Source organism: Siphateles boraxobius, unplaced genomic scaffold, assembly GCF_051911475.1.
Source record: "Siphateles boraxobius isolate OS27281-9 unplaced genomic scaffold, OSU_SipBor_1 6, whole genome shotgun sequence".
Classification (NCBI taxonomy): Eukaryota; Metazoa; Chordata; class Actinopteri; order Cypriniformes; family Leuciscidae; genus Siphateles; species Siphateles boraxobius.
In genome coordinates this window covers 20,299,336-20,314,041 of record NW_027509186.1, presented here as the reverse complement: position 1 = coordinate 20,314,041, position 14,706 = coordinate 20,299,336, and the positions used below count along the sequence as shown (strand labels likewise).

The following is a 14,706-nucleotide window of genomic DNA, read 5'->3' as shown; positions in this document are numbered from 1 at the left end:
TAAACAATAATAATTCTTTGACATTTTGCGTCTATCTTTTTCTTTTCTACAGAATATTTTTTCTCATGCTTTTAAGCCCTACAGTTGTTTAATGTAATAGCCCTCACTATACCAAATCCAGCCTCAGTTTGAACTATTTGGTGAGTTGAGCACCCACTTCTCTCTTTCAGTGTATTTTCTTTCTTTTTTATATGGCTGGACTTGAACCTACTGGAAAAGCAGAGAGGGTTAGTTTAGTAGAGAATATAAAGAATTGCTTATGAGACCAGTGAATAATCAGAATGAATAAAGTTAATATAATTACTAAATTTGAAGCAGTCTCTAGAGGGATCATCGGAGTTGCCACACCTGTGTTGCCCGTAAGGGAAGGATGTCGGTCAGTTCTTCTGTTTTTAGATTATCAGTCTGTTGAAGCTTCATGGCTGTCGCTCTGCATGTGTCGTCAGCCTAGCTGTCACTCAAGGCTTGGTGTAGTAGACTGTATATTGGCTCTGTTGTTTCTCTGCCTCTGCTGAGTTTGGGCTTTTGATAGATTTTGCCACAGCTTTGCATCTCAGGATTTTCCTCTTGTCCTCAGGAAAAAGTCTCCAGTGAAATGGTTAAAGTTTCACCTTTTCCAGCATTAAATCAGTCTTTCTCCATGCCAGAAAGTGGTCATCTTCAGAAGGGGAGCTGAAAGCCCCTCACCCACTCATCTTCTTCTCTCTGCAGTCGTCTTTGACCTTTCACCTCTTCCATTCGACACTGAAGCCATCTGAAACTTGAACACTCAGAGAGCTGCATAGATCAAATTAGTCTTTATAAATATTTGTTCCTGAGCTATTAGCTCTTTATCTAAATTCCACTTTTAACCATCTTTTTCCTAGTTCTTTTATACTATATAATAATCACTGGTTGACAACAGCAGTTCTCCCATTCTGTTTTTAGTAAAGCAAGTTCTTCGTTGCAGGAAAAAGCAAGCTATCTCTTCTTTGCAATTTCAGCAATAATCTAACATTTGACTATCTGAGTATAATACAATTAAATAATTTTCCCTATCATAAAATCAGCCTTCAATCTTTCTCCTATATTTGCATGCTGTGCTCAAAATAATCTAACATGGTGAATAAACTTTTCCTCACCCATTCCCAACAATTCCCATTTACTACAATTCTAAGATTGCAGTAAATTATTTATGACTGTTGAAACTTGGTCACCCAATCTTGTTCACTTTTAGCACACTGCACAAGTTATTTTTTCTTCCTTAGCACAAACTTAATTATCTACAATAGAATCATTTTTCTCACTTTGTCTTCAGGGATAATGAGATACAAATTTTAGACGTCTTCAGATATAAGATATAATATATTAAGCACGTGCATTCTTATTTATTTATCCATTAATATATATCAGTCCATTTATTAATATATATTTTATACTTTAACTTATTTATACTACAATAATCTGCAAGACTAATATCTTGAAACAATTGTTTTCTTTTACTATTTCCTTTACTTTTAATACTCATTTATACATTACTTGTCTCTCAAGCACATTCACACATTCCTTGTCACCTATTTTTAACCACAGGCACAGTCAAGCAGACACACGGGATCCCACATACACACACAAGCTATACTCTACTCACAGTTTTACTCACTGTTTTTACAAACAATACTTCACTGAATAACTTTAAACTATCACAGACCTCTGCGATTCAATTTAGCTTACCCGAGCAGTCCATTGTCATACCTATGACAATGCGATAACCGTAAGCTAAACTTCTAATTCCCCTATTCCATAGGATTTAACTTAACCCGAGCAGTCCCTCGCTAGTCGAGGCGGTAACTGTTAAGCCAAACATAACTTCCCCGAGCAGACTTTTGCTAAATCTTTAACAAAACGGTAACCGGAAGTTAACCATCTGTGCGCATGCTGTACTTGTATCCGTCCAGGCCCACTTACAAGTAAACACAGATCAACACTGATATCTTATCAGTACTTATAATCCTCTGTGTACATGCTATCTTATTATCCGTCGAGGCCCTCTTAATAAGAAACACAGAAAACTAATACTTAACTTCATCTGTGTACATGCTATCCCATTATCCGTCAAGGCCCTCTTAATAGGAAACACAGAAATCTGATACCCTATATCAGTATACTTAAATCTATAAAAAACAGATAACCTCTATCAGTACACTTGTCATCCTCAAGGCCCTCTTGACAAGAAAAAACAATAACTGTTATCCTTTAACAGTAAACATAAATTCTTACGTACATACGACAAAACCTTTAGCGGCACATCAGCATCCTACCAATATTCATACAATCTGCATCAGATTATATAAACACAGGCAAACACTAACGGGAGCTCCGCCGCGCTATAACACATTACTTGACATCATCAACAACAATAGACCCTTATTTCTAGAATCAAAGATCCTCTTTTCAACTTTTTAGTTCTTTAAACTTGGAGAAGCATTTTAAAGGGTCTTACCACTCTGGCTCACTGGTGACAACACATACTTTTTCAAAAGCAAAAATTGCTCACCTCAAATTACAGTGGCCACTGTTGTCTGTGTCGGTCACCAGAGTCGCCTTTCGTGGTTCCTTCTGCTTCAAAACCCAAGCCCCACGTTGGGCGCCAAATGTTGTGGTATATATATATCAAATTATATATTATTATAATTATTTGATATATATTTGATATATATATATATATATATATATATATATATATATATATATATATAAAATATATTTGAAAAATATATTTTTTGTTCAAAAACGGTTCACTATTGTTGTGTAAGGTGTGATTTTCACTAATAAATGACAAAAATCTAATTTTCGTTTTTGAAATTTTTGAAGTTTATTGTACATTTTTCACTCATACTTCCTTTATAAAAACATTACATGCTTGATTATGTTAGCTTAGGGTCTTCTGAATCCATAGATACCAAACACATGGGGCCCTATCTTGCACCCGGCGCAAATGACTTTGTACACTGATGCATGTATCATTCCTATTTTGCACCCGCGCAAAGCAGACTTTTCCCTCCACAGACACACGTCGGTTAACTAAGAAATACACTTGCGCTCCCAGGGGCGGTTCAGCGCAAAGAGGAGGCGTGTTCCGGCGCAAACTTTCCGTCATGCTATTTTGCTGTTCTATAAAACAATTGCGCCACTGACCAGAAAAAATCTAGTCTAAAGTCAGTGGCGCGTTGCGCGTTGTTCATTATGCTATTTTAAGGGCGCTTGCTTGACCATAATGTATAGCGTGCACACCTCACATACACTTTGATTCTCTCATCAACACAGATGCAGCAGTTTTTATTTTTTGCAAATCATACATTATAACAAGGAAAAATATTACCACACGAGGGAAATCATTGTGGTGTCCATGAAGATGTGAAAAAATAGGCATAAATCTAGCTTATACATTTACCCAAGTTTTTCAGGCAAATTGTAGTAATGACGGATCAGACCTGTTTGCCCAATACTGGCAAGACACATAAGGACATCTGACAAATTAGTTTGTCCGTCAAGAACCAGGAAAAAAAAAAAACTGAAGACTGCGAAATCACCTTTACCATAATGTAAATACATTAAAAACCTTACTCTTTAACTTACTAGTTAAGTTGAGCTTTCTCATATTTTTTTCTATTGATTTGGGTGGGTTTGTCCCATCCCCAATGTCACTTCTCTTTCTTTTACGGCCCTGACGAGAACATCGATCTCCTCGGCTGTGAACCAATTCTGAAGCGCGCCTGGTAAATGCGCCATAATAATAACAATCCGCCATGCAACATGCACACCTGCTCATAAAGGGTATGTTGGATGACGCTCTGATTGGTTTACTTCACGTAACGCCCAAACCACACCTATGAATAATGAAGCTATTTCAGACCAACCCCTTTTAAACTTGCGTCGGGCGCAAGAGTCATTTATCCCGCCGGGAAAATAGCAACAGCGCCGGGATCCGCCGTAAAGTTACTTGCGCTTTGATCAGATCGATAAAATAGGGCCCATGGTGTTCCATTTCAATTACATATGGCGTATGAGCCCAAATGTAAAAATAGAGAAAACGGACCAAAAAGGGCTTAGTCCCCAGAGGGTTAATCACGGTCTCCAGAGTTTACATCTTTTGAGGTCATTTGCATGAAAGACCCACCCTCCTCTATAAACAAGATATCTCTAAACTTATTACGTTTTGGTTTACTTCTGTAGAGACGAAACCATTGTACCAGTCACACTGAGACAATTCAAATGCTACTAAACATGTGTAGTGTTGTATGATAATTGTTCACATTAAACCAGATTTTTGGGTGAATTTCAGGTGATCTCAGCATAAAAGAGAGAGGGATGGGGGAAGAGGGGTCAAAGGAAAGAAATCTAAATTGATACAATACTGAGGTGACTGACTCAGTGCGATTGTGTCTTGGATGGGGATGCTAGTTTCACAAGAGAGAGTTCAAATGTTAATTTCCAGAAGCCTCCTTTGTCTTCTCTGTGAGTAGTCATTCCTCAACCAGAAGACCCGGCATTGTCTAATTTCTACAGTCTTACAGTATATACAGAATATTGAAACACTGCTGTCCACATCTGCCTCTTCTGTTTTTACTATCATTATCTCTGCCATGTTTTTGCTGTTGTTCATTGTATTCATTACTGTTATTAAAACATCATCTTTATCAAACCTCCTCTTTGATATTCCTGTTATTCCTGACAAAAATACTATATAAGCAATAAAATAAATCTAATTTCTTTCTAAAATATTTGCCTTTTCAATTAGTTTTGTCTTGGGGTCAGTAACTAAGAACAAACACAGCACACACACTTGAAATCAGATGGATTCATTCATAAATAAATAAACAACATTTCACTGCTGTTAACCAACACACATGTCTAATGTGTCCAATATACGTTAAGTATATATGTTAAGAGTCTTTCAGACTGAATTTATTTTCTGCTGATACACTTTTATTTTCCACATAATGGATCTAAACATATATATGAAATACATAAATGTATTTTTTCATATAGGTAATGTAATTCACAATGAATAAAGAACACATTGACAATCATTCCAGTCATTTTGAAATGTTCCCTCTAATTGGTGCAGGTCTGTTGTTAAGCATTTTTCGGATTAAGTCTTTGATTTTAGCTGTGTTTAAAACATAAATGATGGGATTGAGCATTGGTGGAAGAGCAAATGAAAGAGATCCACTGATGATCCTGGCATTAGTAGTAGGTGAAGCAATCAAAATGCACAATATGGGAAGAAAGAATGATCCAACTACCAAAAGGTGAGAAACACAGGTCTTCAGTGCTTTTAAACGTCCTTCCCAAGTTGTAATTTTACATAAAGCAAGAAAAATGCCTACATATGACAGGACTATAATGAAAGGTGGTACTGCAATGAAAAAAACTTGAATGAGGGTTGCTAATAACTTATTAATGCTATTGTCATTGCATGGTAGCCTCAGCAATGTTCCATAGTCACAATACCAACTCTCTACCACGGTGGAATTACAGAATGAAAGTCTGGTCATCAGAGATGTTGACAGTGTTACCATACAGGTGTTAAATGCCCATATTACTGAAAACACTATAGACATGAACTTATTATTCACTATGGCATGATATCTTAGTGGAAAACAAATAGCAATGAAACGATCAAATGCCAGAACAACAAGAGTGTAAGTCTGCACAGTAATAAAGAAGTTCACAAAAAACATGTTTGCCAAACAAGCATTGTATGAGATGTACTGTGAGTCAAAAAAAAAAATCTTCATCATGTTAGGAATCAGTGCATTAGATTCACCAATGTCGGCCAAGGCCAAGTTAAACACACCAATGTACATTGGACTGTGCAGGCTCCGTTCAAGAGCTATAATGAGAAGGACTATTAAGTTCCCAATTATCGTAATAAAATATATGATAAATAAGCATATATGGTAATAAGTGTTGTACGGTGTACCTGTAAGCCCAGTGATGAAAAAGTATTCAGGATGAACAATCGAGATATTCTGGGATAAACTCATGGCAGCTTTGCATTTGTTGTTTTGCACAGGCTGAAAATAGAAATTACTATAAAGAAATAACCCAAATATGGACTTTACTAAATTGTCATCTCAGACTTTTAACATCTATTTTCAAATGTTGAAAATATACCTTTATGCAAACTTGCTGCATAGTATTTGAATCACAGAGTAGACTAAATAATCTTAAAGTTTTAGAGCAAGAGCAAACAATGAGAGTGTCTGAATGTTTGTGAGCTTCTCTGAATTAAATAGTCTGTTTTAAATGCCCATCCTTATTCTCTCATGTCGCAAAGATCATTGGGCATATGCATCATTGAATCCAAATATATCTACTGATTCATCTCTTGAGAGCTTTCAAACAACACAATGATGTAACACTTGTATATTGAAGTAAATGTCCTGGCCACTGCTTTAGTTTTGATAAATATTTTCTTCGCTGGCTACACAATTCCTCTTTGTGAAGTTCTCATTAGTGCACATTATATTACAGTAACGCAAGAGTATATTTAATTCTACATAACAGCAACTGCAGTACAACTTATGTTCATGTGTTGGCCTTAACAGCGAGTAGTGGAGTTGGTTGAGATCCTCTCGGGGAGGTCTATTCAAATAAACCTCTATAATATATAACGACTATAATATATAACAACCTGCATAATATGTAATACTTATTTACATTTCTTGTCTGCTCTAAATCTTTTTTTTTCACACTGAGGTTCATGGTTCACCATTAGTGGACCGCAAAACTTGCTTTGGACCAATATTTATTGGGAAACGCTCTATACAAATAGTACAATGACAACATAAAATGCACATTATTTCATTCATATTGTATTTATAATATCACACATTATTTGTTCCTCAAATGGTATTAATTATTTTTAAAATTAATAATTAAATAATGAATCAAATAATTAATAATTCTGCGGAATAATATTATTATCAGCGGTCTCCGGCAAGCACATATCTCAAGGTCCACCCGGAAATGCAGTGGCCTCGGGATGCCCGCCCCCTCCAAGGAGGGTTCTAGAGCTGTCAGTTCGGTCATTCCGTACCTGTTTGCCATTGCAGGGCGTCGGGCTGATTGCACAACAATAACCAGAAGCCAGTCTCGAGAGGCTGGTACCACTAGTAGAATTTTTGGCAGCGTGGAAGCTACTGCCAAATGTTTCTTATTGGGTCCTGCGGATCATAGAAAAGGGTTATCAAATACAGTTCAGGTCGTGTCTTCCCAGGTTTATGAGGATATGAAAATCTGTTAGAGACAGGGGCCATAGAATATGCCTCTCTCCAACAGGGAAACCGGGTTCTACAGCCGGTATTTCATAGTTCCAAAGAAGGATGGGAGGTTATGTCCCATGTTGGATCTTCGAGTTCTGAACAAGTCAGTCATGCAACTAAAGTTCAAAATGTTAATACTGAGAGAAATCATGCCACAGATAAGATCCGAGGACTAGTTTGTCCCGATAGATCTCAAGGACGCATACTTCCATATATCCATCCTTCCATATCATATGAAGTTCCTAAGGTTCACTTTCGGGGGCAAAGCTTACCAATATAGAGTTCTTCCATTCGCCCTAGCACTATCACCCCGCACTTTCACGAAATGCGTAGATGCAGGTCTGGTGCCTCTCCGCATCATGAACTACATCGATGATTGGTTGATTCTAGCTCAGTCGCATCAGTTGGTGGTTGGCAGTTGGCTTACCCACATGAAAGAGTTGGGGTTTTCAGCTAAACACCAAAAAGAGTGTGCTTTCTTCACTACCGAGGACCACTTTTCTCGGCGTGGTTTGGGACTCAATGTCGATACAGAAGCGCATTTCCCCGGCACGCATACAGAGGTGCTGCAATAGGGCAGGCAAGCCAGGCAATTGCCTGGGGCCCCGCATCAGGTCAAAATCATGCCTGAACCACTCCATGTCTCCTGATATTGCGCATCCTTCTATCTACTCTGTTCACTTTCATAATCAACATAGATGGAAAAAAATAACATTATAATATTTTAATAAATATGAAACTAAATGCGCTTATTTAATGGCTACAACACATACAGACTCTCTAGCAGCGCGCCGCACTTGGACTCAACAAAGCCAACACATATTATGTTGTCACTGCCCACGAGTTTAAAATATTTCCATACCTCCGACTTTCCTTCATACTTGCTCAAAGTTAATTCTCCTGTTTTAATTTTTTTCTTTACTTCTTCAAGCTCCATGTTGCCTTAAGCTACACAATACAGCACAGCGTGCGAGTGGAGGAGACGCTGCGTGTGACACGTGACGTGCTTGATCAAGGGCCCGACCCGACCCGACCCGAGCATAGTGGCGGGAAATATCGGCCCAGCCCGGCCCGCGGGTCGGGTCGGGTCGGGCTCGGGCTCGGGCAGAGAATCTAAGCTCTAATGCTTAGGTAGCTAGCTTGAAGCCAATGGGGCTGTCAGTAAGAACAGGTCCAGTCTAGTCACTAAGGTATCAAAGTCTTTATTTCTCATCCAAGTTTTAGTTTACAATAAACAATATATGAGGCATATACTCCTATATAAGTTCATAAAATACACATCTTAATAACTAAAGACAGTGCCTGACAGGAAATATAGCAAGCATGAAAATAAACACCTTTAAGACAGTATTTAAGTATCAAACAAAGGCACTTACATGGTCAATTACGCACATGCAGGAAAAAAACCCCCAAAAAACAAAGAAAGGAGAAAGACTCTGCACAGTACATTCATTGTTCTACAGAAGGAATATGCTGTGGGCACAGGTGCAGTTAATAAAGCCTGATATAGAGTCCTAATTGGCTTGAGATCAGGTTGGTGGAGCTAGAGTTTAATAGGAAAATTAACAGGCAAAGAGGGGTGTGGCACATGCTTTGCACCTTGCAGCTTAAGGGACACAAAACTTCTCAACACAACCCCTTTTTCAGGATCAGGGTCACGCGGCGATGCTTACGTGACCTGGTTATGTGGAAGACACCTTGGTTCCTGTCCCAGGGTCCCGTGTTGGGAGCTTCTTGTCGTCGCAAGACGCTAACGACAGATGCCTCACTCATGGGCTGGGTAGAGATCCTGGAAGGATGCTCGACTCAGGGTCTTTGGAGGGACCACCATCTCTCATGGCACATCAACCGCCTGGAGATGTTGGCAGTATTTCTTGCCCTAAAGAACTTCCTCACATACCTCCAGGGCCATCATGTGCCCCTAACCCTGTCTGTGACAACACATCGGTGGTCGCCTATATAAATCACCAGGGGGGTTTGCGCTCGCGTTCACACTGCAAACTGGCACGTCAAATCCTCCTGTGGTCCCAAAGGAAGCTACGGTCACTCAAAATGGCTTACATCCCTGGGGCCTAGAATATAGGAGCAGACATCCTGTCGAGACAGGGGCTGAGGCCCGGGGAATGGAAGCTCCGCCCTGAGGTGGTGAAAAAATATGGAGGGTGTTCGGCCAGGCACAAGTGGATCTGTTTGCAGCTCAAGAGATGTCTCACTGTCCACTTTGGTTCTCGCTCACGCATCCAGCTCCTCTGTGACTGGATGCTATGGTACAAACATGGCCAAGGCTACGTCTGTATGCTTTCCCCCCCAATCGCTCTTCTCCTGGGAGTTCTGGAGAAAGTTTGCAATGACCAGGTTCACCTACTTCTTATAGCCCCGCAGTGGCCGGGCAGAGAATGGGTAACCGATCAAGGTTCACTGCAGGTCAAAACCCGTTCGCTTTAAAGGTCTTTGGGAAAAGACCCTTTGGTATCTTGTTTCCTCCGTGGCACTCTGAGGTTGAGGCCAGCACATACCAGGGTGCTGACATGGGATCTGGCCATTGTCCTTCAAGGCCTTTCCCTGGCTCCCTTCGAGCCTTTGGAGGAGGTTCCGGACAAGTTACTGAGCTTAAAAGCTTTGTTCCTCCTCGCTATCACTTCTCTTTAAAGGATAGGAGATTTGCAAGCAATGACGGTTGCACCCTTGTGCTTGGAATTTGCACCTGGCATGGTTAAAGCGTTCCTTCATCATAGACCGGGCTATGTTCCAAAGGTCCCCACTAATGTGGCTAGATCTATTAGGCTTCAGGCCTTTCGTCCTCCCCCTTTCCAGGTCTCGGACAAGGAAAAAAATATTCTGCTATGCCCAGTCAGGGCGCTAGATGGCTATGTCCACAGCGCTGTACTGTGGTGTAAATCTGAACAGCTGTTTGTATTTTTTGGGCCCAAAGGGTCCCCTGGATCTAAGCAGAGAATGAGCAAGTGGGTGATCGAGGCTATCTCACTTGCTCAGGAGTCGGTCGGACCGCTTTAACCTATGGCTGTCCGTTCTTACTCAACTAAGAAAATGGCGACCTCCAAGGCCCTTATTTCAGGAGTTGCTCTCCAAGATGTTTGTGATGTGGCAGGGATGTGCTCGCCACACATTGGTAAGATTCTACTCTTTGAACTTGGACTCTACACCAGGGTCCCAGGTGCTCTCATCCTAGTGCTGCTCCTTGCGATTTCTCACTGGACAAACACTTGTCGCTATGGTGGCGTTGGTATAGACGTTCCCTCAGCGTCAATTGGCGCAGCGCGAGTTCCCCTTTGAAAGGGAACGCCTCGGTTATGACTGTAACCTCGGTTCCCTGAAGAGGCAATTAGATTCTGCGTCACCTTGCCATATCTTCTACGTGACTGTCAGCGACTACTTCCGATTTTTACGTAGCTAGCGCTGCTCTGTTTTGCACAGGCTTTATAGTTTGGTTTGTGACGTCACCTGCCTCTGACGTTTCATCACACCATTGGATTGAATTTACATGTGCTTTCAAGACGTCCTCACGCGAAGCATTCCTTCAGCGTCAATCAGACACAATATATCATCGCGACTACATGAAATGTTATTACTGTTATAAAAAAATTATTTACGAACATTACTGGAAGTGAAGGTGTTCGAATAAACACAAAACACATGGTGATCACCGTCATGCGGTCGATTCGGCCAATCGTGAAACAGTCATCATCAGAGCTCGTGCAGCCCCTCTGGAGATACTGCGTAGAAAGAATCAGCCGGCTGCTCTCGAATCGCTGTCTTTGATGGCATACGTCACAGTCACGTGGTGTGGCACTGTATCAAGTCGGACACAATTTCTAACCTGCAATTTCAGACCCCCCTGGGTCTGGAGGCTATGGCTCAGGAAGCATCTCTATGCATTTCCACCGATCGCTCTACCCCTGGGAGTCCTGGCCAGGGCTGTCGACAAGGGTTTTGCCTCTAGCGCCTCATTTGCCAACCAGAGTTTGGTTCTTCGGAAATAATATCCCATCTCGACTCTCCCTTGGAGATACCGAACCCTGAGGGGGACCAACAAAGAGATGCTAGACTTCCAGTGGATGTAATAGAGACTATTTTGAATGCTAAGACTCCCTCCACAAGAAGAATGTAAGTGGTGCGTATTTGAAAAGTGGAGTACTATACATCATGCAGACCCACTTCACTGCCAGATTGTTTCGGTCCAGTTTCTGCAGGAAAAGTTCTCAGCAGGCAAACACCCTCTGATCGCCGCTTCATTCGTGGAGCTAAGCGACTAAGACCATTTATCAGAGTGAAAGTTCCCACATCCTTGACCGGCTAGTAAACCACCCCTTTGAACCCCTAGAGTCAGCACCAGTCAAACTTCTGACTCAAAAGATGTTTTTTTCTTATGGCTATCTTGTTTCTAAAGATAATGGGGGATTTGCAAGCTTTGTTGGTTTTGCCACCCTACATAGACTTTGACCCAGGGCTGGTCAAGCCTATTTTGCACCCTTACCCCGACTATCTAAGTTAAATTTTCCACCGTGCATCCGGTCATTCTTGAAGCCTTATGTTCTCTGCCGTTTACTACGCCGGAGCAGAAAAAAATCCACTTATTGTGTTCAGTTGGTGCGATTAAGATTTACGTCCACTGCACTAGCCAGTGTTGTAATTCAGAGCAGCTTTTCATTTATTATGGGTTCTAACCAGGTGGCCGCCACAAAGTAGACAATGTTGCATTGGGTGAGGGATGCCATCACCCTAGCCTATGAGGTGTGCTGTCAAGCTTCACCTCTGGGTGTTAGGGCTCATTCTGCCTGGAGGGTTGAGCCTAAGATTTACGTCCACTGCACTAGCCAGTGTTGTAATTCAGAGCAGCTTTTCATTTATTATGGGTTCTAACCAGGTGGCCGCCACAAAGTAGACAATGTTGCATTGGGTGAGGGATGCCATCACCCTAGCCTCTGAGGTGTGCTGTCAAGCTTCACCTCTGGGTGTTAGGGCTCATTCTGCCTGGAGGGTTGCATCCTCCAGGGCTTTAGCAAGAGGCGCCCCCTTGCAACAATTATGTGATGCGGCAGGCTGACGCCATCATTAGAGGTTATTTAAGCCAAATTCTTGTTGTGTTTGAGAGCGAGGAAGAAGAAACGGTCCTCTGCATGTCCAGCCCAAAATCTGCTCCAGGCCCAGAGCTGAACCCAGAGTGTGCACCATACCCAGAACTCAGCCCAGAGTCTGCTCATGCTCCAAAGCTAAGCCCAGAGAGTGCAGCACCATCAAGGCTAGGGTTATTTTGTGTGTGTGTGTGGGCTGCACAGTGAGACACGGCCACGTAGGTCATCCCAGAGCCGCCCGCTCTCCCAGACACTGCCACAGATTCCGTCCCAGAGCTACCTGCTCTCCCAGACACAACCACGGAGGCTGTCACTGAGACGCCTGTCCCTGCACTGCCAACGCCTCCCTAGCTCCCTGAGCTACCACCACCTCCCTGGATCCCTGAACCTGGCTTGACAGTACCGCCCTGGAGCCTCCCTCTCCTGCCTAAGGCCCCATCCACACTACTGCGTTTTCGTTTAAAAACGGAGACCTTTTGCTACGTTTGCACCTCCCGTCCACACTAAAACGGGAAAAACGAAGACCCAAAACGGAGAAGTTTAGAAACGCTGCAGCTCCGTTTTTCGTTTTGAATCTCCGGAGGGCGTTTTAGTGTAGACGGGACAAAACGGAGGAGTTTAGAAACGATGACGTAGAAAGTCACGCTCGGCTCTATGATTGGGTGTCATCACCCATGACGTATCCTTCCCTGATTCGTCAGCCACCCATCACATGTCCCGTCACCGGAAGAAAACAAACAAAAACATCCTGGACTACGTAGCTGATGTTAGTGAGTGCAACATGGATAACGAATTACAAGCGTTACTGATTTTGATGTCTTTGTTAGCAGCTGTTGTGCAAGCAAATTCTGCATTTTACAATGCTATAACTGCCTACATGCGCCGGAGGCAAACTATTATTCGAGCGATCTATGACAATTCCCGTGTGCAGCGGCGGTCCATGAAAAGAAATCTCTGGTCTTCGACATTTTCTAATCTTTGCAGAGGTAGCTAACGTTACTTGCTTCCTCATCAAATCTGAGGAATAGTCCATCCGTTTCCTGTTTACACCGGCACGCGCATGCACAGTGTTGGAGAATGGTCACGTGATCCGAGTTTTCAGTCGTTTTAATGTGGACGGAGATCAATTCTAATACGCAGCTAAAACGCTGGTGTGGACGGAGATAGTTTTCGTTTTAATTCTCAGTTTTTAAACGAAAACGCAGTAGTGTGGACGGGGCCTAAGCCACCTTGGTCACACCCTTCACCAGCCCCTCATCAGCTTCCAGGGCGCCAACCCCAATGCCCCGTGGACTTATTACGGCGCGAGGCTGCTCCTTCTGGGATGGGGGGGGGGGTGTAGTGTCACATTTTGAGTTCGTTTTTGAACTGTTTTTCTGTTCTATTCATGTCTGAGTTTTATTGTTAATCTTTTGTTAGGTCATAATTCATAGGTTTATTCTATTTACAAATTGTTTACATAATTTGATTCTCAACGTAAACTGACCAAATCAATTTGTAGTTAGTTTGAAACACTCAATTTGTGCTGATCTGTTTTTAAGTAATTTTCGAAATAAGTCTTTGATTTCAGATGTGTTTAAAACATAAATGATGGGATTTAGCATTGGTGGAACCGCATATGCCAGAGACGTACTGATGACGCATTGGGAGTGAATGCTCTGCATTGTTTAATTATGATATTTGAACCTGCAGAAATTTAATTATCAGCCTTTTAGGAGGCACTTAAAGACAATTAATATTTAATTACTGTAGGATACTATTTAAATCCAGAGGGAATTAATTTGATGTGTTAGGGCAGCTATTCACACAAATGCAAACATAATAATAGTAATAATAATAATAATAAGTTACATTTATATAGCGCTTTTTCTGGGACCTCAAAGCGCTTTACATAGAAGGGGGAATCTCCTCAACCACCACGAATATGCAGCATCCACCTGGATGATAACGTATTCATTCTGATTTTCCATTATTTAATTTATAGTTACTAAGAGGCCTTTTGAAAACTCCAAGTTTGCAGTGGGTCTTTTTTCTGTATTTGTTGTAAAAGGCAAATGATTGAATTTCTGGAGCAAATATCAGAATTATATAATGCATATCCATATGTTTTGCAGCAAATCATTAAAGAAGAAATAAGTGAATTACAGTATATACTCTGATGCGGACTTCATTATCAAAGATGATGAAATCATTAATGAATTCTATGTTTTCTGCTCCTCAAAATAGAAAGATTTCTGTATTTGTTGTGAAACTTTTAGCAAGAGTTGCATAATCTTTGATTGAAAGTTTAAGAGTGTTTATTG

At 41.4% G+C, this 14,706-nt stretch overlaps 1 protein-coding gene across 2 annotated transcripts; it reads right to left on the bottom strand.

The window, feature by feature from the left end:
• Window positions 1-5,075: 5,075 nt before the first annotated feature.
• Window positions 5,076-14,360, bottom strand: LOC143715616 (olfactory receptor 1M1-like). 2 transcript variants are annotated; one of them, XM_077207393.1, is made up of 2 exons: window positions 14,341-14,360; window positions 5,076-6,024 (listed from the first exon to the last, which is right to left on the bottom strand). In XM_077207393.1, the coding sequence occupies exons 1-2, from the start codon at window positions 14,358-14,360 to the stop codon at window positions 5,076-5,078; spliced, it is 969 nt and encodes a 322-aa protein (XP_077063508.1). The 2 variants fall into 2 exon arrangements, with proteins under 2 accessions (XP_077063508.1, XP_077063509.1); XM_077207394.1 differs by lacking the exon at window positions 14,341-14,360 and having other exon boundaries at window positions 5,076-6,065.
• Between the last annotated feature and the right edge of the window lie 346 nt (window positions 14,361-14,706).

What these genes read in the sequence shown, in the direction of transcription:
- LOC143715616 (XM_077207393.1), bottom strand. Translation starts at nt 14,360, where the DNA reads ATGAATACGTTATCATCCAG. An exon ending in ATGAATACGTTATCATCCAG is followed by an intron (nt 6,025 to 14,340) that starts GTGGATGCTGCA and finishes AGCTGCCATGAG; the next exon opens with TTTATCCCAGAATATCTCGA.